Genomic DNA, 23848 nt, shown 5'->3' with positions numbered 1-23848 from the left:
CATATATATATATATATATATATATATATAAATATATATATATACATATATATATATATATAAATATATATATATATATATATATATATATATATATATATATATATATATATATATATATATATATATATATATATATATATATATATATATATATATATATATATATATATATATATATATATATATATATATATATATATATATATATATATATATATATATATATATATATATATATATATATATATATATATATATATATATATTTATATTTATATATATATATATATATATATATATATATATTTATATATATATATATATATATATATATATATATATATATATATATATATATATATATATATATATATATATATATATATTATATATATTTACATATATATATATACATATGTATATATATATATAAATATATATATATATATATATATATATATATATATATATATATATATATATATATATATATATATATATATATATATATATATATATATATATATATATATATATATATATATATATATATATATATATATATATATATATATATATATATATATATATATATATATATATATATATATATATATAATATATATATATATATATATATATATATATATATATATATATATATATATATATATATATATATAATATATATATTATACACATTATACATATGTAAACATTAAAAAATACATTTTTTAGAGCAAGTGTGGGCAACCCTGCTTCAAGTTTACCAAAAGAAATGCCGGAATGGAGGTCAGACTCCCACATCCATACATTATGTATGTATGGACTCGTTCACGAGTCGTAACAGCGACTCATCTTCGTTCAGCTGCCTGCCAAACCCGCTCTACGTGACTCACGCCATCTCTCCAAACTCATCCGTCATCAAATACACCTACCTACCTACATATCGGCAGTGTAAAGACAAAGGGGTATATCTGTCTACTTTTTTAATTTCTTTTATTTGTATACATTTATTTAAATCACAATTTATACATATTTATAACTTTTTTTTGTAGAGACCCACCAAGCCACCTTGTGTGTCTTGTCGGTGGAGTTCTTTTTTAATACATTTTTATTGTTTTCAACGATTTTAACCTAATATACACACAAAAAAGAGAAAAAAATTAAGAATATAAACATTTTACAATTTTCATAAAATTACCTCTTGATCCCATTCCTTTATTTTGCCTTTGTTCCATATTTTATTTTGACCTCTAACCTCCGTCGGCAACAAATTAAAAATGTTCGGAACGATATATTGCAGTGTTGGACTCCCATATTTACGGTTAATTCTTGGGACTATCAAACCTTCGTTGTGGGTAAATCGTGTATCATGGTTGTGTACTAGAAGATGTGGATATTTTTGTCTAGTTTGTTGTTCAACGATGATACTCATCCACAATATTCCGCGTACCGGCAGTAATTTTAAATGTTTATATATCAAGATTGGATTGTCCCTTTGGTTATATATATGACAGGGCACAATTTTTTTGATTATGGGATATTACAGATCTATGAACCGCATACAGTGGAACCTCTTATAACGTAATTCGTTCCAGCATCTTACTCGTCAGCCCTCCCTTCCCGGTGTTGTGTACCTAGTACACATTTTTATTTTTTTTTTATTGATTTTTTTTAACTAAACACGTTGGAAAACCCTTATCCGCACCCCAATGGTGCATAGGGCACTGCGTCGTATAAACGCAGTGTTATCTTGATCGTTAACACACGAAGGAAAGGTGATCAGCCCTCCGCTTCACGTACCAGTCCTGGGTAATATTGAATAAATATTACAATGAAAAAATCGCTTATATTTATTTGACCCCCCCTTGGGAATCGAACCCGGGACCTCTAGAACGGTAGCCGAGCGTGCTGACCATTACACTACGGAGGCGGACAGATACAAATATAGTGATTTAATATTATTTTTTGAAGTAGAATATAGAAATCTGAACATTTACGGGGCTTACGACCGTCATTTAAACCAGTCACTCAAACCAGCCTATGACGGTCGTCAGCCCCGTAAATGCCCAGACTTTCATATTCTTCTTCATCTTTGATGAGATGTCAAAAATAATATTAATATTTTCTCCTTATAATGTAGTCATACAAGAGAATGTGACCAAGTGCAATTTTTTTTTTACAAAAACGTGATCATTGACTATTTGATATCTTACTAACTTAATATTGCCCTGAAAAACATCCCAAAGGATTTTAAACTAGGAAGTATAATATATCGACTTGGTAAAAATGACTAACTGCATTGATGTTTATTTTGTTGCCAAGCAAAAGTGACTTAAATGGCCCTCCTGAACATTTTACGTTTTGGCACTTTTTTCTGTACGACTACGATATGTAGATTATTTTGGCCCCTAGCGCGGCCGGCCGCGTTCTAAATTTGAACGTTTGAGATCTGAGCCTTAACATGAACAGTTACTAGTTTTCCCATGTTTTGAGATAACAATAGTACCTACAAACTCATAATGGGAGTTCATCGTCTTTACTGAATAATTATTGCGTTTTTTTTCTCAAACTCTTTGTTCATATACGGGTACCTACTTTTAACCCTTTGAACTCGAGTTTTTTTTTGTATGGCATACCAGTATTGACAGTCGAGTGTATTTTTTTGCAAATTTGAACAAAAATATGTAGTTGATTTTAGAAAAAAGTCTATAAAATACCTGGAAATGGGTATTATGCAAATGTCCAAATACTTGTTTACAAAATCTGGATTATCTCCAATTATAGGAGTTATTTTCAAATTATTTTTTGTTTTTTTTTTAGTAATCAAGGATTCAGACCTCACATAGTAATAAAGAGTTTCTGCTAATTCAAAAGCTTCTTTTCATCTCACCAATAGATGTCTCTAGTGAAGTGCTAGTGATTCAAGAACAATGTTTCAAAATTGGTTCATATAAGATGATTTATTTACAACATTTTGAGTGTGTCCAAATACTTGTTCACAAAATCTGGATTATCTCCAATTACAGGAATTATTTTCATATTATTAAATAATACGAAAATAACTCCTTATTATTTTCATATTATTAAATGATATGAAAATAACTCCTGTAATTGGAGATAGTCCAGATTTTGTGAACAAGTATTTGGACACACTCATGATGTTGTAAACATAACGGTACAGAGTGGCGACATATAGTCGCCAACCCATTTACTGAGGAATTTACCATGTCGACATATTGTCGCCATTCGAGTGCAAAGGGTTAAGTCGTCAATGTCTTAATGATAGTCATTAGTGATCTGCGAGATAATGAGGACACATCATCAAACCGTATCCATTCTCTGACGATTCACAATGTTTAGATTGTGTCCAAATCGTTGTCCACAAATCTGGATCTCTTCGTTCAGTTCTTCTTCTACTTTTTGGCTTGTGGCCTATTTTTAACCTTCCCATCCCGGTGATATCGCTCACTCCTTTCTGTCCTGTAGCGGGTAAATATTATTTTATTCCTCACTGCCAAACACTAACAACGCATTCTTCTTCTCTTTCACTAAATCTTTAACCTTATCATCCCACCACGCATCGCCTCTTTTCCTTCCTTGTACCGCTGTACCACACACTTCCTTTGCGGATTCACACACACTACCTTTCAGATGTTCCCACATTTCATTAATACTAAGTTCATTTACATCTTCCGCAATCAACCTGTTGCATACGTCTGTTTCAAACTTAACTCTTATGTCTTCATTCTGTAGTTTTTCTACTTTGACTCTAGAGGGAGCCGCCACCTTGTTCGTTTTGGCCCTCCACCCTTGGAACAGAATCACTCTTGAAACCAACAAAAAGTTATCTGTTTCCGTTTCGCCCCCCCTGAACACTCTTGTGTCTACTGTGGCGGATCTCAATCTAGAGTCAATGACGACATCTCTCCCCGATAATAGACCTTTCATCACATCTCTCCCAATTGATGGATTCCCTTGTGTGCAAAAACAGTATTTGACACAAAGAGATTCCATTCCAGACACACCTCTAACAATTCTTCCCATCGTTCACTCTCGCATCTCCATACAAACCGAGCGCTGATTCAAAACCGTCTCTCCTTGTACCAACCCAGCCATTCAAATCACCGGCCAGATTCACCTTTACATTATTCATTTTTCCATTCATCACACTCATTACATTCAACCAAAACTCATCCTTCTCAGACTCGCTGTCGGAGTTGACGGGAGCATATCCTATTAAAACAAGTAGCTTTGTTAACCCGACTTTGAATCTGACAAACATGAGTCTTGCGTTGACGAACAGATACGCTTTCATACATTCTACCATCCTGGGTGATAGAAGCGCGGCGACGCCCCGACAGACTGTATCTGACTCCGGGAGTCCAGACCAGAGAATCAAAGTGCCGTCGCGTTCCATCGATCCACTACCTTTTTTTCAGCTTTCAGTCACACATAATAAATCCAAACACCTACTTTCCATTACATCACACAGTTCATTCATTTTTTCATCTAATGTAACTATTTTTTATTATATACTTTTACAAAATATAAAGCTGTACTATACCCGAATAAAAAAAAAATAAAGGTGCCGCGTTGTATATTTATAATGCACCAGTGAAAAAAATGATTACCATATTCCATATCCATATCACAGCCAAGTGCGCATGCACTGGGCTCTAACGGTTGTATGAAGCGAAAAAATGCCTATTTCTATCGGCCACAGGAAGGAAAAGCTGCCAAATGATGTTTTAATCACACAAACAAAATTTCAAAAACATCGAACATCGTCGTTTGCCTCCAAACCGACGTAAAAACAGTTTTTTTCAAAAGCTGAAAAAGTTTTTTTTTAAGTGTAGGTATTAAGAAAATAAATGAAAAAGAATAGTAACATTTATTTACAATATTTGAAATATACGACAATGCCAAAGTATATATCATTTACAATTTATAATAACAGGTTTTTATGTTGAAAAAATGTCCGGATGGATTTCACGGCCCGAAAGCACGTCTTTGTGAATCGACATGTGTATCTTTTAAAACCCTAATGTAAACCTTGTTCATCTCTTAACAAGAGAAAGATCTCTTGTTAAGAATGAGATTAGATCTCACTCTTAAGTGTCAGTGGACATGTGAGTATTTAGAAACTTTTTACGTGAATAAGAGAAGGGATTCTAACGTGTAAGAGAGTGAACATGTGAATTCTTAAAGACCCTTAACATAAACATTTATAATCACACATTGAACAAGAGAAGGGTTTCTCACTTGTGTGAGTGGACAAATGAATCTTTAAATGCGATTTCTGTGAACATTTGTAATCACACTTTGAACAAGAGAAGGGTTTCTCATCTGTGTGAGTGAACATGTGATTCCTTAAATGCGATTTCTGTGAACATTTATAATCACACTCTGAACAAGAGAAGGGTTTCTCACCTTTGTGAGTGAACATGTGATTCATTAAATGCGATTTCTGTGAACATTTATATTCACACTCTGAACAAGAGAAGGGTTTCTCACCTGTGTGAGTGAATATGTGATTCATTAAATGCGATTTCTGTGAACATTTATAATCACACTCTGAGCAAGAGAAGGGTTTCTCACCCGTGTGAGTGGACATGTGATTCATTAATTGTGATTTCTGTGAACATTTATAATCACACTTTGAACAAGAGAAGGGTTTTTCACCAGTGTGAGTGAACATATGATTCATTAAATGCGATTTCTGTGAACATTTATAATCACACTCTGAACAAGAGAAGGGTTTCTCACCCGTGTGAGTGAACATGTGATTCATTAAATGCGATTTCTGTGAACATTTATAATCACACTCTGTACAAGAGAAGGGTTTCTCACCCGTGTGAGTGAACATGTGATTCATTAATTGCGACTTCTGTGAACATTTATAATCACACTCTGAACAAGAATACGGTTTCTCACCTGTGTGAGTGAACATGTGATTCATTAAATGCGATATCTGTGAACATTTATATTGACACTCTGAACAGGAGAAGGGCTTCTCACCTGTGTGAGTGAACATGTGATTCATTAATTGCGATTTCTGTGAACATTTATAATTACACTCTGAACAAGAGAAGGGTTTCTCACCCGTGTGGGTGGACATGTGATTCATTAATTGTGATTTCTGTGAACATTTATAATCACACTTTGAACAAGAGAAGGGTTTTTCACCCGTGTGAGTGAACATGTGATTCATTAAATGCGATTTCTGTGAACATTTGTAATCACACTCTGAACAAGAGAAGGGTTTTTCACCAGTGTGAGTTAACATATGATTCATTAAATGCGATTTCTGTGAACATTTATAATGACACTCTGAACAAGAGAAGGGTTTCTCACCTGTGTGAGTGAACATGTGATTCATAAATTGCGTTTTCCGTGAACATTTATAATCACACTTTGAACAAGAGAAGGGGTTCTCACTTGTGTGAGTGTACATGTGATTCTTTAATTGAAATTTCTGTGAACATTTATAATTACAATCTGAACAAGAGAAGGATTTCTCACCCGTCTGAGTGTACATGTGATTCTTTAAATGAAATTTCTGAGTACATTTATATTTACACTCTGAACAAGAGAAGGGTTTCTTACCTGTATGAGTGGACATATGAATACTTAAAGACCCTTGATGTGAACATTTATAATCACACTCTGAACAAGAGAAGGGTTTCTCACCGGTGTGATTGGACATGTGTTTCTTTAAAGAACCTTTCTGTGAACATTTATAATCACACTCTGAACAAGAGAAGGGTTTATCACCGGTGTGATTGGACATGTGTTTCTTTAAAGAACCTTTCTGTGAACATTTATAATCACACTCGGGACAAGAGAAGGACTTCTCGTCTGTATAATTGGACATGTGTTTCTTTAAAGACCCTGTACTTGAAAATATCTTTTCACACTCTGACCAAGAGAATCGTGCCATTCCTGTGTGTACAGACATATTACTCAACCCTAGATTCCGTTTCTTAGAACACGACGGTGTGATTTCTTGGAGACCATTAGGTGTAAAGTGCTTAATATTTGGTGAACGAGTAGATTTCATATCACTTTTAATTAAATCTGAAAACAAAAGAAAAATCAATGCACAAAATTTCAACAATAACACAGATGTGATCACCTCATCATCTCCATGTAATAAATGATCGAGTTACCTGTGCACCATTGTGGATAAACTCCAAAAAGATTTATGAAACAAAAAAATATATGCCTTCACTGGTTTTATGTAGTTATTATAAAGGCGATTCAGTTGGCTTGGTCACGGTACTCCGCATGCTTCCCGAGAGCCGCCATCAAGCTTTTCTCTTTTACAAGGCATCAGGTTCACGCCACCGAGGACAAACACTGCTGACAATTCGTCGGAAGTTCTCGTCAGAACTTCGGAACGCGTATCTGACTTGGGAGGACGCAAAGGAGCTGGCAGCCGACAAAAAAGTACTTTACCGAGGGAGCGGATATGGTTTAATATAAATAATCATGTTGGTAGGGAGAAGGTAGAAAGTGATTTGATTAAAGCCCAGGTATAATAATTTTTTTGTAAGACCTTTATACTGTAATTTGTAATTGTATCTGACAGTATTGAGCTTGGTTGGTTCAGTCGTGAACTATCGTGCTTCAAGTATGGAGGTCTCAAAGGAAAAAATTCGCCATATTTTACATTAATACTATCTAAAAGGGAAAAACGCGTCGACATTCATTTTTTTGTGTATGCGGGGTCGATACTCTTAAGGTTCGTGCTGCACAACAGTGGATCGAGCGAATTCATTCAGGTGTTGTAGCTTTGAATGATGCACCACGCTCTAGCAGACCTGTCGTCGAAAATGTCGATAAAATCATGGAAAATATCGAGATACACCACCATGTTAGCAGTCGTAGCATCGCCCTTGAGTCAAATATCGATCGTAAAACCATTTTTAACTTTTTGCATAAGACAGGGAATACTCTTTATAAAGCATTGAAACAAAGCTAAAAATACGAAATCACTTTTTACCCAACCCAATATTACTTCAGTTGGATGTTTAAGAGGTAAAAATGGTAGCCAGTTTTGAACAAGTCCTCCAGCATTGAAATGCGCTATGCTCGGCATCTCTCTCTGGAACCGCTTCATAAACGTGGAGATTGTGTATTTACTTATACTACAAGATGTTAACTTACTAGATTTGCCTTCGAGTCTGCTCGAGGATTCCGCGCATTCTTGTTTGATGTCAGGATGATCAATATCTATCTCAGTTATTATCGTGATATCGCTAGATATTACTTTGTAGTGCAGATCAGCAGCACCCGGTGCAGCTGGCTCCTCGTTCAGGCATTCCCCAGTATGGAGAGTATCATCATCACTTTCCGGTTCCTCCTTGATTTTAGGGTCATCTGGGCAAATAATCCCGGAGTACGAAGAGTCGACGTAACAATGTTGTAAATTGTAGTAACCCTCGAGAAGTGCCCCTTCTCCAGCAGAGAGGAGAGTATCCCCTTCTGCATCTCCCGGTTCAGCCTTGGAGGGAGCTACAGTGGGCTCCATCTGTTTTTCAACCTTCGAGGCCAGTTTTGATAGAAAATATTCGTTTATTTTGCAAATATCATAACAAAGTACTAGTTTTAAATTGTCAATAGTAAATATATAATTATTACGGCTTACTTTTCATTTTATTAATAATTATTGGATTTATTACCTTCAAGGCACAGAACGACGCAACCGATAGGTTAACATAGGCAATAATATGATTCATAGACAACATATTGGGTTTCAAATAGCAACGACTAAGTACTTACCATACCTTCGGCCAGCCGAAATCGATTCCGCTCGACTGCTCGGGGTTTGAGATTAATCTCGAGGAATTCCGTCAAACCGACCCGGAGGAGATGAATCTCTGTTCCCCCGCAGAGCTCGCACACATCATTAGGAATCTGCGCATTTATTAGGAGCATACATAAATGGAAACAAATATCATTGTATTCAAAATGCTTATTTTAGAACTAATAGCTCAATGAAATCTTTTAATTTTAAATGCTTATATTTATATTTTGTTAACTATTGGACGACGTGTTTTTGCTTTGTATTTTCACTTTGTATAAAGCGAGGCGGATTTAAACAAATTTACTTGATATGCCTACGAACCTTACTTTTCTTATATACCTATATACTACACTTGTACTCAACACAAACAATTCTAGTTTTCTTATTTTTACTACACACATCGTCTTAACTCACCAAACATCATTTAATCTAATATATATATTCATCTTAACCAAGAGGTTAAGATAAAGATGTCTTATACACTTATATCCCCAAAATCCAATCGTTTATCGTATACTCCTTCTTCCTTAATAACCCTTCCAACCTCATGTGCGAACTATTTAATAACGCAACTAACTATCTCATCACGGGCGCTCTGAACATTTACTACCAAAATGTGCGCGGCTTAAGAACCAAGCTTCTTAAATTTACATATAACTTACTTAGTAACGATTTCGATATTGTCGCCGTTACGGAAAGCTGGCTCACCGATGACATTGGTGATGCTGAAATAGTGGACGAGCGGTATGATCTGTTCCGATGCGACCGCAATATGTCTACTTCTGGTCGATCTCGCGGAGACGACACCTTTATCGCGGTGCGACGAACAATGCGCGCTAAGCACAACGTTAACTGGTTATGCGAAGCTGACAGCACTTGGATAACCATACCTTCTAATAATTTCAACCGACGTAGTCAACTCCATATAGCGTGCGTTTATATACCTGGAGGCCCTAGTCATACTGCTGAATTGCAAAATTTCTGCGATATGTTGGGCCAGCTCTCTGTAGACTATCCTGATGATCATTTTCTTATAATGGGAGATTTTAACCTTCCGCATATTGTTTGGAAATATAATCCTGATACATTCTCTCAAATGCCTCAAATTAGCGGTCATACTAATTTTATTTTAACTGAGTGCATGTCACTCTCTGACCTGCGCTAGTACAATGACATAACTAACGTAAACGGTCGTATACTTGATTTACTGCTTAGTAATAATTTGCAACTCAGAGTTCAGCACAGCGACGCCACTTTAGTAAAAGAGGACGGCCATCACCCAGCTCTTAAAATCGAAACAAATGCTCTGATCGTTTCACCAATACCTGATGTAGAGCACGTAACGTATAACTCTAAACGCGCACAATACGAACTTGTCTTTCTATTATAAACTGGGAACAAAAATTTTCTAACTGCAATTCTGTAAATTCTGCTCTTAACGAGTTTTATTTGTCTATTAAGGGTACTCTTAAAGCATTTTCACCACTTAAAATACTAAAAAAAGTTCTTACCCTCGTTGGTACAGCTCATCACTGATAAAAATTATTAAAGAGATTTGGAAATATCATTTTTAAAAAACAGAAAAATTACAATAACGCTCGTGATTACGAAACCTTTGCCTTACTCCGAACTAGACAAAAAAAGTGCAAAAGGAATGTTTCCAGAAATTTATTCTTGATTGCGAACAAGCTATACCTAAGTCTTTTTGGTCCTACGTGAAAAGTAAACGCAACTCCAACGATATCCCATTAAACATGCAATATCAAGTATCTCTTAATGCCCAGGAAGTCGTAGACAATTTTTCTAAATAGGTACTTCAACTCTGTCTATGCTGAAGGTGATTCAACTGAATAATGAGAAATGCATATACCTTTACAACAAACATGTAATTCTTTTGAATCTTCTATTACGATTTCTAGTACTGACGTTCTTGAAACTTTAAATTCTGATAAATGTATGAAAATATCATTTAATAGAAAGGTCAACACTATTGATTACAAATATAATCTCAATAACAGTAACATCAAATCTGTACAAATGGTTCGCGATCTAGGCATCCTTCTTGATAGTAAACTTAATTATACCTACTAGAAACATTGAAAGCATCACTAATAAATCATATAAGACACTTGGATTCTTACTTCGAACCTGTCAGCTTTTTCTAAAAACTCTTTGAAACTACTTTATTTTTCATATGTGCGTAGTATTCAAGAATTTTCGTATGTGCGTAGATCCACCTAAATTTTCAGGATTAACGTGAAGTATGCGCTTTTAACAACTTGCAAACTCTTTTAGATAGACGAACCGTGGCAGACTTCATGTTGCTCACCAAGATCCTTTCCAACAAAATTGATTCCCCCGACCTAGTAGCCCGTATTAATTTTAAGGTACCCCAAAGACGTACGCGTCCTACTCACCTTCTTCATGTACCAAAGTGCAACACAATCTTATTACAAAATACCACCCTAAACAGAATCATGGACACTTACAACATTTAATGACATTGATATTTTTGGAAAAAAACATGGCTACAATTAAAAACGAGGTTAGTAGAAAGTTGTCATGCTCTGTTTACTCTCCACCAATGACCTAGTTAGGTTATGGGTGGGGGGGTGAACCACTCTCATTAATTCCTGTCCTTTCCTTCTCCTTCCTGCAAAATCATACCATACCCTTACCCTTTTACTCCCTTCCTCACACACACACACACACACTCTTTTTTTATTTTATTTTTTATCCAGTGATATTTTTGATCGTTATTATAACATAAATGTGGAATTGTGTAATTGCCTTTTCTTATGAATGTAAAGATTTTTATGATATACTTTTACTAAATGTAAAGCTGTACAATTCCCGAATAAATATAAAAAAGGTGCCGCGTTGTATATTTATAATGCACCAGTGAAAATATGATTTCCATATTCCATATCCATATCCACTAGGATCTAACGGTTACAAGAAGCGAAAAAATGCCTATTTCTATCGGCCACAGGAAGGAAAAGCTGCCAAATGATGTTTTAATCACACAAACAAAATTTCATAAACATCGAATATCGTCGTTTGCCTCCAAACCGACTTGAAAACATTCATCGTTAGATTATTTTCTTGTTGAGTAATTTCAGTAAAGCTAAAAAAGTTTTTTTTAAAGTGTGGGTATTAAGAAAATAAATTAAAAAGAATAGTAACATTTATTTACAAAAAAATGAAATACAGGACAACGCCATTTTTAAAAATAGTATATTATTTACTTCATCATACAATTTATATTAACAAGTTCTAATGGTGAAAAAATGTGTCCGACTGGATTGCCCGGCCCGAGAGCACGTCTTTGTGAGTTGACATGTGTAACTTTTAAAACCCTTTATGAAAACCTTGTTAATCTCTTAACAAGAGAAAGATCTCTTGTTAAGAGTGAGATTAAATCTGTGTCAGTGGATATGTGAGTCTTTAAAAACTTTTTACTTCTCTTAAGAAGGAATTCTAACGTGTAAATGGGGACATGTGAATTCTTAAAGACCCTTAACATGAACATTTTTAATCACACATTGAAAAAGAGAAGGGTTTCTCACTTGTGTGAGTGGACATGTGATTTTTTAAAGAAGTTTTCCATGAACATTTATAATTACACTCTGAACAGGAGAAGGGTTTCTTACCTGTGTGAGTGAACATGTGTTTCATTAAATTCGATTTCTGTGAACATTTATAATCACACTCTGAACAAGAGATGGGTTTTTCACCCGTGTGAGTGAACATGTGTTTCATTAAATGCGATTTCTGTGAACACTTATAATCACACTCTGAACAAGAGAAGGGTTTCTCATCTCTGTGAGTGAACATGTGATTTTTTAAAGAAGTTTTCCATGAACATTTATAATTACATTCTGAACAGGAGAAGGGTTTCTCACCTGTGTGAGTGAACATGTGATTCTTTAAATGCGATTTCTGTGAACATTTATAATCACACTCTGAACAAGAGAAGGGTTTTTCACCCGTGTGAGTAAACATATGATTCATTAAATGCGATTTCTGTGAACATTTATAATCACACACTGAACAAGAGAAGGGTTTCTCACCTGTGTGAGTGAACATGTGATCCCTTAAATTCGATTTCCGTGAACATTTAAAATCACACTCTGAACAACAGAAAGGTTTCTCACCTGTATGAGTGAACATGTGATCCTTTAAATACCATGTCTGTGAACATGTAAAATCACACTCTAAACAAGAGATGGGTTTCTCACCCGTGTGAGCGGACATGTGATTCATTAATTGCGATTTCAGTGAACATTTATAATTACACTCTGAACAAGAGAAGGGTTTTTCACCAGTGTGAGTGAACATATGATTCATTAAATGCGATTTCTGAGAACATGTATAACCACACTCTGAACAAGAGAAGGGTTTCTCACCCGTGTGAGTGTACATGTGATTCTTTAAATGAAATTTCTGAATACATTTATAATCACACTCTGAACAAGAGAAGGGTTTCTCACCTGTGTGAGTGAACATGTGATTCATTAACTGCGATTTCTGTGAACATTTATAATGACACTCTGAACAAGAGAAGGGTTTCTCACCTGTATGAGTGGCCATGTGAATACTTAAAGACCCTTTATATGAACATTTATAATCGCACTCTGAACAAGAGAAGGGTTTCTCACCTGTGTGATTGAGCATGTGATACTTTAAATTCCATTTCTGTGAACATTTATAATCACACTCTGTACAAGAGAAGGGTTTCTCACCCGTGTGAGTGGACATATGAATCTTTAAATGCCATTTCTGTGAACATGTATAATCACACCCTGAACAAGAGAAGGGTTTCTCACCCGTGTGAGTGTACATGTGATTCTTTAAAAGAAATTTCTGAGAACATTTATAATTACACTCTGAACAAGAGAAGGGTTTCTCACCTGTGTGAGTGGACAAATGAATCATTAAATGCGATTTCAGTAAACATTTATAGTTACACTCGGGACAAGAGAAGGACTTCTCGTCTGCATAATTGGACACGTGTTTCTTTAAAGACCCTGTACTTGAAAATATTTTATCACACTCTGACCAAGAGAATCTTGTCATTCCTGTGTGTACAGACATATTACTCAACCCTAGATTCCGTTTCTTAGAGCACGACGGTGTGATTTCTTGGCAACCACTAGGAGTAAAGTGCTTATAATTTGGTGAACGAGTAGATTTTATATCACTTTGAATTAAATCTGAAAACAAAAGAAAAATCAATGCACAAAATTTCAACAATAACACAGATGTGATCACCTCATCATCTCCATGTAATAAATGATCGAGTTACCTGTGCACCATTGTGGATAAACTCCAAAAAGATTTATGAAACAAAAAAATATATGCCTTCACTGGTTTTATGTAGTTATTATAAGAAATTCGCCATATTTTACATTAATACTATCTAAAAGGGAAAAACGCGCCGACATTCATTTTTTTATGTATGCGGGGTCGATACTTAAGAGTATCGATACTTAAGAGGTTCGTGCTGCACAACAGTGCAGCACGAACAGTGGATCAAGCGGTTTCGCTCAGGTGTTGTAGCTTCGAATGATGCGCCACGCTCTAGCAGACCTCTCGTCGAAAATGTCGATAAAATCATGGAAAATATCGAGATAGACCACCATGTTAGCAGTCGTAGCATCGCCCAGGAGTTGAAAATCGATCATAAAACCACTTTTAACCATTTGCATAAGGCAGGGAATACTTCTTACGAACCATTGAAATAAAGCGAAAAATACGAAATCACTTTTTACCCAACCCAATATTTCTTCAGTTGGATGTTTTAGAGGTAATAATGGTAGCCAGTTTTGAACAAGTCCTCCAGCATTAAAATGCGCTATGCTCGGCATCTCTCTCTGGAACCGCTTCATAAACGTGGAGATTGTGTATTTACTTATACTACAAGATGTTAACTTACTAGATTTGCCTTCGAGTCTGCTCGAGGATTCCGCGCATTCTTGTTTGATGTCAGGATGATCAATATCTATCGCGGTGTAGCTCTCGATATCGCTAGATATTAACTTGTAGTGTAGATCAGCAGCACTCTCCGGTGCAGCTGGACCCTCGTTCAGGCATTCCCCAGTATGGAGAGTATCATCATCACTTCCCGGTTCCTCCTTGATTATAGGGTCATGTGGGTAAATAATCCCGGAGTGCGATAAGTCGACGTAACAATGTCGTAAATTGTAGTAACCCTCGAGTAGTGCCCCTTCTCCAGCTGAGAGGAGAGTATCCCCTTCCGCATCTCCCGGTTCAGCCTTGAAAGGAGCTAGAGTGGGCTTCATCTGTTTTTCAACCTTCGAGTCCAGTTTTGGCAAATTATGTTCGTTTATCCTGCAAATAGAAAACCTCAAATAAATTCAGAAAAGGACATGGTAATATGCATACGAGCTGTGGGGCACACATGTAGTGCCCACCCTTCCTTAATTGTACTACAAATATCACTTTATTTAAATAATAAAATGTTTTTATCGACAATCCAAGAAATTTACCATATCAAATAATTATTATAAGATACTAAAGGTATACGTTTTTTTTCGTCAAAGTCGTTTATAAAGATTATTCAAGAAATTCGACCAAAAATCGTTGAAAAATCAGCACGCGTGAAAAAGAGCATTCACATGAGAACATGGAAGTCTGGGCAAATGCCCAAATGTAAGGATGACGCCCTAACAAAGTCTTCCTTAGGCGATCACTTTATAAACTGCATGGCATTCGCCATTCTACCCATGATTGACGGACACATCACTGAAATTTCGAAATGTTCTTCAAGTTGCAAGTGACCACACACAACGCTCTCCCGTCTCGGTTATCACGAATCGTCTCCCCATTTTCTATATTTGAAACGTGAGAAATACACTGTTTCAATTTTGACAGCTCTAACTGTCATCACCAATTGTCGTTAAGGAATCACTTACTTTACCACGAATACTCATTATTATAACAAACTACTAGTTATAAATTGTCAATACTACATATATAATTATTACGGCTTACTTTTCATTATATTAATAATTATTGGAATTATTACCTTCAAGGCACAGCACGACGCCACCGATAGGATAACATAGGCAATAATATCATTCATAGACAATATATTGGGTTTCGAGGAGCAACGACTAAGTACTTTACCCTTCCTGCCGATACATTCCGTAAATACGTGTCCAAAATAATCTTGCAAAAAATATGTCCGATAAAATAAAATAATAACTTACTAACCATCCTGCTGCTTCCCCGCAGGGATAGGCAGAGAGAATAGAACGCCACACCACTCTCTCTTTGCAAACATTCTTCGCCTCTTCCACGTTCATGCATTTCCTCATACATACTCGCCGATTGTTACCTGATGGTGTTATGTTATTTGAACATTTATCATACATAATTTTGTCGTAAGACATATGAGTAGACTGAAGGCAGTCGAAACGCGATCTCTCAGAAGAAGAAAAGGATGTATGATAAATGTTCGAATAGTGAAATAAGGAAGGAATGCAAAGCTGAGATAAGCATTATCGATAAAATTAAGAAAGGTGTGTTGAGATGGTTTGGACATGTAGAACGAATGAGTGAGGAAAGAACGGTAAAACAAATTTATGAGGCGAATGTTATTGGAAAAGGGAGCAGAGGAAGACTGATAATAACATGGCTCCATCAGGTAAGCCAAATACTTGGGAGTGGTCAGGTTAGGAGTCGTAACAATCGGCGAGTATGTATGAGGAGATGCATGAACGCGGCGAAGAATGTTTGTAAAGACAGAGTGGTGTGGCGTTCTATTCTCTCTGCCTACCCTTGCGGGGAAGCGGCGTGATGGTTAGTTAGTAAGTTTTTATTTTATTTTATCGGACATACCTTTTGCAAGATAATTTTGGACACGCATTTATGGAATGTATTAACAACAACGCTCACTATTATGGTTATCTAATTCGACATAGAGGAGGGGTTTGATCGATAATTTCGGAGGTAAATTATACTGACGGCTGTGTTCCGAAGATAATGACGAGATCACCATGGATTATCTCGGAGGCGGCGAATTATGCGATTACTCGAAAGGGAGATAAAACACAATCTATCTCTCCATGGACCATGGGGCCATGAAGATATCCGGCAATCGTGAACTTGATTGTTCGCAAAAAAGCGCCTTGTATACCGCAGTACGCCGTGTTACCCCGATATGAATATCGCGCTTGTTTTAAAAAGAAGAACCCGCCGTTATTTTCCTGTGATAACAAACAAATGATGTGCGCGCCTAGAAGTGAAAATTTCTAGAAGGAAGTTTTTTTTTAATATTCTAAACATCCAAGTTATGGGATATATCAGTATCAAGTTCGGCAGGAAGGGTAAGGTAAGTACTTATTCGTTGCTCTTCGAAACCCAATATATTGTCTATGAATGATATTATTGCCTATGTTATCCTATCGGTGGCGTCGTGCTGTGCCTTGAAGGTAATAATTCCAATAATTATTAATATAATGAAAAGTAAGCAGTAATTATTATATATTTAGTATTGACAATTTATAACTAGTATTTTGTTATGATAATGAGTATTCGTGGTAAAGTAAGTGATTCCTTAACGACAATTGGTGATGACAGTTAGAGCTGTCAAAATTGAAACAGTGCATTTCTCACGTTTCAGTTATAGTAAATGGGGAGACGATTCGTGATAACCGAAATGGGAGAGCGTTGTGTGTAGTCACTTGCGACATGAACAACTTTTCGAAATTTCAGTGATGTGTCTGTCAATCATGGGTAGACGGCGAATGCCTTGCAGTTTAAAAAGTGTTCGCAAGACTTTGTTAGGGCGTCATCCTTACATTTGGGCATTTGCCCAGACTTCCATGTTCTCATTTGAATGCTCTTTTTCACGCGTTCTGAATTATCAGCGATTTTTGTTGTTGTTGTATTTCTTGAATATTCTTCATAAACGACTTAGATGAAAAATAACGTATATCGTTAGTACGTTACAATAATTATTTCATAAATTTCTTGGATTGTCGATAAATGCATTTATTATTTTTTCAAGTGATATTTAGACTACAATTAAGGAACGGTTTATTTTGTTCAATTTTTTTTCTTAGCCGTGAATTACATTTATTATTTACCTTGCTTATTATGTTGAGGTTTGTAGATCAATAAGTGGATTTTTGTTTCTTTTAACTAATTCAATATATTTTTATTTGAATCTATGTTGGGAACAGGAGGGATAATCTAGTGTGGGCCAATCGGGAACTTCTCAGCATTTGCTCATTGCTGGGAGGAAACCACGTTGCACTCCTCGGGAGAAGGCGGACTGTTGACTGTCATCAGCAGACCATCCGTTCCACTAGAAGAGGGTTCGGCATTTTGTGTCTTAGCTTGGTTTATGTTACCAATGTCCTTCACTATTTTTATCATGTATGATACCACCTCTCGTGACAGTTCCTTATGAACTATCACGGATATGATGTTGGATAGGTCCTCACTCAGGCTCCTGCAACGCGCCTCCAGCGGACAGGTCGCTGGTTTCGTTCAAATATCGATTGTCCCAGAGTTGGAGGGTCCTGCTTCTAATTTCCTTTTGGAAAAACTTAGCGGGAAGTTGGCATAGTCGGTGGCAGTGTTCTTGGGTGTTGCCTCCCGGGCCTTTTCATCCGCCTTTTCGTTGCCTAGGATACCGCAGTGACCCCTAATCCAGCATCGGCTGGATTAGGGGTCACTGCGTACATGTGTACATCGGTACACATTCTGGTGTCTGCATCTTAACTTTTGAATATCTGTTCTGATGTCCATGACAATAGGGTTGATCGAGTTTCGGTCCGCTATTGCGTGGACGCCAGATATACAGTCTGTCAGGATCGTTATCTGCTTCCATCTATTTGGAGGTTTTTTCAGGACATAAAACAAGGCTTCTTTGATCGCATAAAGTTCCACCTTGAACAAAGAACAGGAGTCGTCGAGTTTCAACTTCCACGACGGCAGCTCTCTCACGCCATCGAAGGGTACAAAAGCTGCACCTACTTTGCCGTTCAAGAGACTACTATCGGTGAAGATCCTCAACACCTGCAATGTCCTGATGTCCCAGGTAGAGTCTGGTCACCGTAGCCGTGATCTATGGAAAGTCGTTCAGCTAGATGAGGGAGGGAGAAGTAGTCTCCGCCTCCCTGGTAAAATCTGTTTTCCGGCAGGTCCTGCAAGATAAGGCTTTTCTTGCCTGTGTATGCCTCAGCAAGCGCCATGATCCTCAGTTCGTCATAAATCCACTCAAAACCTGAGCCGAAACTAGGGAGAGTATCCTGTAACCTTTGCGCGACCTGATGGCTATATGTCTTTGCATGGAGTCCAGTTTCTTTCTGATGACTTTCTTCCGAACCGCTTCCACCCACACGCTCGAGGCATATGTTATCAGAGGTTCTATAGCGCCTTTATATATTTGCTGCATAACCTCCGGTGACGCTCCCCGTGTCGGTTTGGCGGTTCTCAAGAGTTTATTCGTAATGCCAGCGGCTTCTTTACAAACGTTGTCAACGTGTTTAGACCTATTCAGGCTGCGGTGTATGGTGAGGTAAAATGTATATTACCACGTTCTTTACTAAATTTAATTCAGATTTTCTATTTCCAGGATAAACGAAAATTTTCTTCCAAACTCGACTCGAACGTTAAAAAACAGATGGAGCCTACTCTAGCTCCTGTCAAGACTGAACCGGGAGATGCAGAAGGGGATACTCTCCTCTCCGCTGGAGAAGGGGCACTTCTCGAGGGTTACGACTTGTCGCGCTCCGGGATTATTTACCCAGATGTTCCTATAATCAAGGAGGAACCGTTAAGTGATGATGATACTCTCCATACTGGGGAATGCCTGAACGAGGAGACAGCTGCACTGGGTACTGCTACTGATCTACACTACAAATTAATACCTAGCGATGTCGCGACACTCACCAAGATAGAGATTGATCATCCTGACATCAAACAAGAATGCGTGGAATCCTCGAGCAGACTTGGAGCTGAATCTAGTAAGTAACATTTTGTAGTATGAAGTAAATAATGTCCACATACATGACGCGAAACCGCGTCATGAATGTGACAGAGAGAGAGAGAGAGAGAGAGAGATGCCGAGCCTAGATTGAACCACGCTCCATCATTTATTTATCTTTCGCCGGACATTTCCATCTCAAGTCCATAATTGTTTGCTTATCTAAATATATTGTGATTGATGTCAACATCAATATCAATTTTGAACGATGACAAGTTATAATTTTATAAAGATAAGCTCTTAACTGATAAAAGATAACATTCATATAGCAATGCGGGTCCCGAGTCGGCGTGGTATATTTCAATGTGCGACACACGAGGCAGTTCTCTGTGTTAGTGCAACCCTTGAGGGTACGTTACGACCATAGTGTATTCATCCGAAAACCCTAGCTTCTCAAAGCTAAATATAACAACAATGCGCAATACACAATAACGATCCTAGAACATATGCTTAAACGGTTAAATTATATGAAATAGAACTACAAGTATCCGTTGGCAGAATTAGGATTTAAAATTTAAATAAAACAAAAAATAAACTGCAAAGAAAATACATTTATTTCAATAACTTTTACAAAGACGAAAAGTGCGGATTTTATTTCTTAAAAATTATTGCGTCTAAATATAGACGTCACGTCAGTCACACTCTTGGAATCTGGCGTCAGTATTCTGCGCCACTCGCTGGAGAAGTGACGTCGAGATGCCATTAACTTCGCGGACGATATTTTCTTTTAGTGCAGAGATGGTCGCGGGGTCGAGGTTTTGTCCATCCACACACAAATGGTACATTGATCATTTATTATATGAAGGTGATGAGATGATCACTTTTGTGTTGCTATTTTATTGTAGTTTTGTGCATTAATTTTCTTTTTCGTTTCAGATTTCACTAGAAGTGATATAAAATCTACTTGTTCAGAGAACACTAGGCACTTTCCTTTTAACGGTCTCGAAGAAATTTCATCATCATGTTCAATGAAACGGAAAATAGGGTTACGTAATGTGCCAGCTCATTTAGGAAAGACACGATTCTCTTGTTCCGAGTGTGATTATAAATGTTCACAGAAAAATAAATTAAATAATCACATGTCCACTCACACAGGTGATAAACCTTTCTCTTGTTCAGAGTGTGATTATAGGTGTTCATGGAAAGGTTCTTTAATGAATCACATGGTCATTCACACAGGTGAGAAACCCTTCTCTTGTTCCGTGTGTGATTATAAATGTTTCAAGAAATCAATTTTAAAGTATCACATGTCCACTCATACGGGTGAGAAACCCTTCTCTTGTTCAGAGTGCGATTATAAATGTTCACAGAAATCGTATTTAAAGATGCACATGTTCACTCATACAAATGATAAACCTTTCTCTTGTTCAGAGTGTGATTATAAATGTTCACAGAAATCGAATTTAAAGAGACACATGTCCACTCATACTGGGGAGAAACCCTTCTCATGTTCAGAGTGTGATTATGAATGTTTACAGAAATCAAGTTTAAAGAAACACATCTCGACTCATACAAGTGAGAAACCAAACAATCATACAGGGGGAAAACCCTTCTCTTGTTCAGAGTGTGATTATAAAAGTTTACATATAGGGTTTTTTAAGAATCACGTGGCCTCTCATACAGTTGAAAAACCCTTCTCTTGTTCAGAATGTGATTATAAATGTTCACGAAGAGGATCTTTAAAGTTTCACATGTCCACTCATACAGGGGAGAAACCCTTCTCTTGTTCAGAGTGTGATTATAAGAGTTCACATAAAGGGTTTTTAAAGATTCACATGTCCGCTCATACAGGTGAGAAACCCTTCTCTTGTTCGGAGTGTGATTATAAATGTTCACAGAAAGGGTCTTTAATGGTTCATATGTCCACTCATACGAGTGAGAAACCTTTCCCTACTTCAGAGTGTGATTATAAGAGTTCACCTAAAGGGAATTTAAAGATGTACATGTCCGCTCATACACGTGAGAAACCCTTATCTTGTTCAGAGTGTGATTATAAATGCTCTCATACTGGGTCTCTAAAGAAACACATGTCCACCCAACACAATCACTAGACTACGGAGTGTGAAAACAAATGGTCAGAGACTACTCCTGGTGGAGCTTTCACTTTATGAGAAGAATCACTAATGGTCAGCACGCTCGGCTACCGTACTGGAGGTCCCGGGTTCGATTCCCAGGGGGGGGTCAAATAAATATAAGCGATTTTTTCACTCTTATATTTATTCAATATTACCCTGGACTGGTACCGGAAGCGGAGGGCTGATCACCTTTCCTTCATGTGTTAACGATCGAGATAACACTGCGTTTATATGATGCAGTGCCCTATGCACCATTGGGGTGCGGATAAGGGTTTGAATGAAAAAATGAATTACCAGTTCGCTTAGATTGTATGTGTTAGAGTTTAAAGATGGGTTTTTAATAAATTAAGATTTTTCCACTAACCTTTCCTGTACTGATTATTTAAAACGCAAACTCTTTCTATCCAAGGTACATCTACGAAATTAAACAATTTCAGAGATGCATGTTTACCATATTATGGTAACATATTTAAGATATTATGTTTTATGCGAAAATGAGCCTACTTAACTGAGCGCAGGCAATCAAAATTTGGAGCAATTGTGTTATTTTCACAAAAGATGTTTTTTCCGTGGCAAACTAATCACCGCGGTACACCAGCGTGCCGCGGCACACACTTTGTGGAACAATGATTTAAAAGAATAGACCTTATTAGAAGGGCGATACCAAAAGACGCCATTTGTATGGAAATTTTAGTACTAACTCACTGCCAGCTGAGTCTTATGACTTATGGCACTTATGTGCCACGTCCGTCCCAACGCGCTGACTGAATGCGACCATCCGATAAGCGAGAGGCCAGAATGAAAGCTGAGTAGTCTAGTTTCTCGCTCTCTCCTTACGACGGTACCACATGTCTCGTGGTACCTACTGATTGTGCTCATTTAACAATTTGAAAATTTAAAAATCAAAAGCGTAACATTTTATTTTATATTTATTGTCAAGATAACAAAAAATATAAATTAAGTAGCATATATAATACTAAAGTTATCGAATTAAAATTTATATATGGGAGATTTCAATCTCCCTGTGAGATCCGGCTTAGGTATTTTAATGGAGTTGGAATAAAAGACAAGAGGACAGGCATCGACATACTGAGTACCTACCTTTGCCGGCCAACACGCTCACCCACGCTACGGGTAGATGGGTGAGCGCAGGAAAGGCATTCGGATGTGGATACCCGCTTCAAGTTCGGCACTCGGAGAGACATATTCGGACTCGAGGTGGCTCCCGACGCCGCTTGTGTACCACAGCGGAACACACACCTTCACAAGGCACTACGGATTTCATAAAGACATCTTTTTTACGCCATTTAATGCGCCATCAGCAGTAAAAGGGATGCCTCATGCAGCTATGCGTGCATACATGGTACCCAAAATGGATACCGTATGTACACTAGTGGGTTATCTATATACACCCATAGCAGCTGTGCGTGCATACAAGGTGCCCAAATGGATACTGTATGTACACTAGTGGGTTATTAATATATATACAGTCAACATTTAACGTAGGTAATTGAATTTATTTCTTAAAACACCGTTTTGATATTGAAAAAAAAAATTTTTTCTTCAAAATAAATATGTGGAACATTTTGAGTGTGTCCAAATACTTGTTAACAAAATCTGGATTATCTCCAATTACAGGAGTTATTTTCATATTATTTTTTGACATCTCATCAAAGATGAAGAAAAATATGGAAGTCTGGGCATTTACGGGGCTTACGACCGTCATAGGCTGGTTTAAGTGATCACTTTACACACGTGTAACATTCACCAATTCTACCCATTAATGACGATATGACGGTCGTAAGCCCCGTAAATGCCCAGACTTCCATATTTTTCTTCATCTTTGATGAGATGTCAAAAAATAATATAAATATTTGGTATTAAATATTTTTTCCATGTCTTCTTCAAACCCTTATCCGCACCCCAATGGTG

The 23848-nt window shown here is 36.8% G+C and overlaps 3 protein-coding genes across 4 annotated transcripts; 1 reads left to right on the top strand and 2 right to left on the bottom strand.

The window, feature by feature from the left end:
- Nucleotides 1-4881: 4881 nt before the first annotated feature.
- On the bottom strand, nt 4882-8706 carry LOC148305863 (uncharacterized). The gene is made up of 2 exons (XM_088265956.1): nt 8179-8706; nt 4882-7086 (listed from the first exon to the last, which is right to left on the bottom strand). The coding sequence occupies exons 1-2, from the start codon at nt 8540-8542 to the stop codon at nt 5222-5224; spliced, it is 2229 nt and encodes a 742-aa protein (XP_088122082.1). The 5' UTR covers nt 8543-8706; the 3' UTR covers nt 4882-5221.
- A 3284-nt stretch (nt 8707-11990) lies between these two features.
- LOC148305862 (uncharacterized) lies at nt 11991-15887 on the bottom strand. 2 transcript variants are annotated; one of them, XM_088265958.1, is made up of 3 exons: nt 15870-15887; nt 14757-15172; nt 11991-14034 (listed from the first exon to the last, which is right to left on the bottom strand). In XM_088265958.1, the coding sequence occupies exons 2-3, from the start codon at nt 15121-15123 to the stop codon at nt 12353-12355; spliced, it is 2049 nt and encodes a 682-aa protein (XP_088122084.1). In that variant the 5' UTR covers nt 15124-15172; nt 15870-15887; the 3' UTR covers nt 11991-12352. The 2 variants fall into 2 exon arrangements, with proteins under 2 accessions (XP_088122084.1, XP_088122083.1); XM_088265957.1 differs by lacking the exon at nt 15870-15887 and adding an exon at nt 15331-15610.
- A 1333-nt stretch (nt 15888-17220) lies between these two features.
- LOC148305861 (uncharacterized) lies at nt 17221-22282 on the top strand. The gene is made up of 3 exons (XM_088265910.1): nt 17221-17277; nt 19431-19821; nt 20718-22282. Exons 1-3 carry the CDS (start codon nt 17221-17223, stop codon nt 21890-21892), a joined length of 1623 nt encoding a protein of 540 aa, XP_088122036.1. The 3' UTR covers nt 21893-22282.
- The last annotated feature ends 1566 nt before the right edge of the window (nt 22283-23848 follow it).

The sequence above is a fragment of the Brachycentrus maculatus genome, unplaced genomic scaffold (assembly GCF_059751285.1).
Source record: "Brachycentrus maculatus isolate JH-2025_06_01 unplaced genomic scaffold, ASM5975128v1 h1tg000259l, whole genome shotgun sequence".
Classification (NCBI taxonomy): Eukaryota; Metazoa; Arthropoda; class Insecta; order Trichoptera; family Brachycentridae; genus Brachycentrus; species Brachycentrus maculatus.
Note: the sequence above shows the minus strand (reverse complement) of the source record. Positions and strands in the feature narration are given on the sequence as shown.

Excerpts from the sequence above, each read along its gene's own strand:
- LOC148305862 (XM_088265958.1), bottom strand. The coding sequence starts at position 15,123 with ATGAAGCCCACTCTAGCTCCTTTCAAGGCTGAACCGGGAGATGCGGAA. Across the intron at positions 14,035-14,756 it reads CAGACTCGAAGGCAAATCTA|ATTTAATTCAAAGTGATATA; the intron begins GTAAGTTAACAT and ends TTTTGTTTTCAG.
- LOC148305861 (XM_088265910.1), top strand. The coding sequence starts at position 17,221 with ATGAATGATATTATTGCCTATGTTATCCTATCGGTGGCGTCGTGCTGT. Across the intron at positions 17,278-19,430 it reads CGTCGTGCTGTGCCTTGAAG|GATAAACGAAAATTTTCTTC; the intron begins GTAATAATTCCA and ends TTCTATTTCCAG. Across the intron at positions 19,822-20,717 it reads CAGACTTGGAGCTGAATCTA|ATTTCACTAGAAGTGATATA; the intron begins GTAAGTAACATT and ends TTTTCGTTTCAG.
- LOC148305863 (XM_088265956.1), bottom strand. The coding sequence starts at position 8,542 with ATGGAGCCCACTGTAGCTCCCTCCAAGGCTGAACCGGGAGATGCAGAA. Across the intron at positions 7,087-8,178 it reads CAGACTCGAAGGCAAATCTA|ATTTAATTAAAAGTGATATG; the intron begins GTAAGTTAACAT and ends TTTTGTTTTCAG.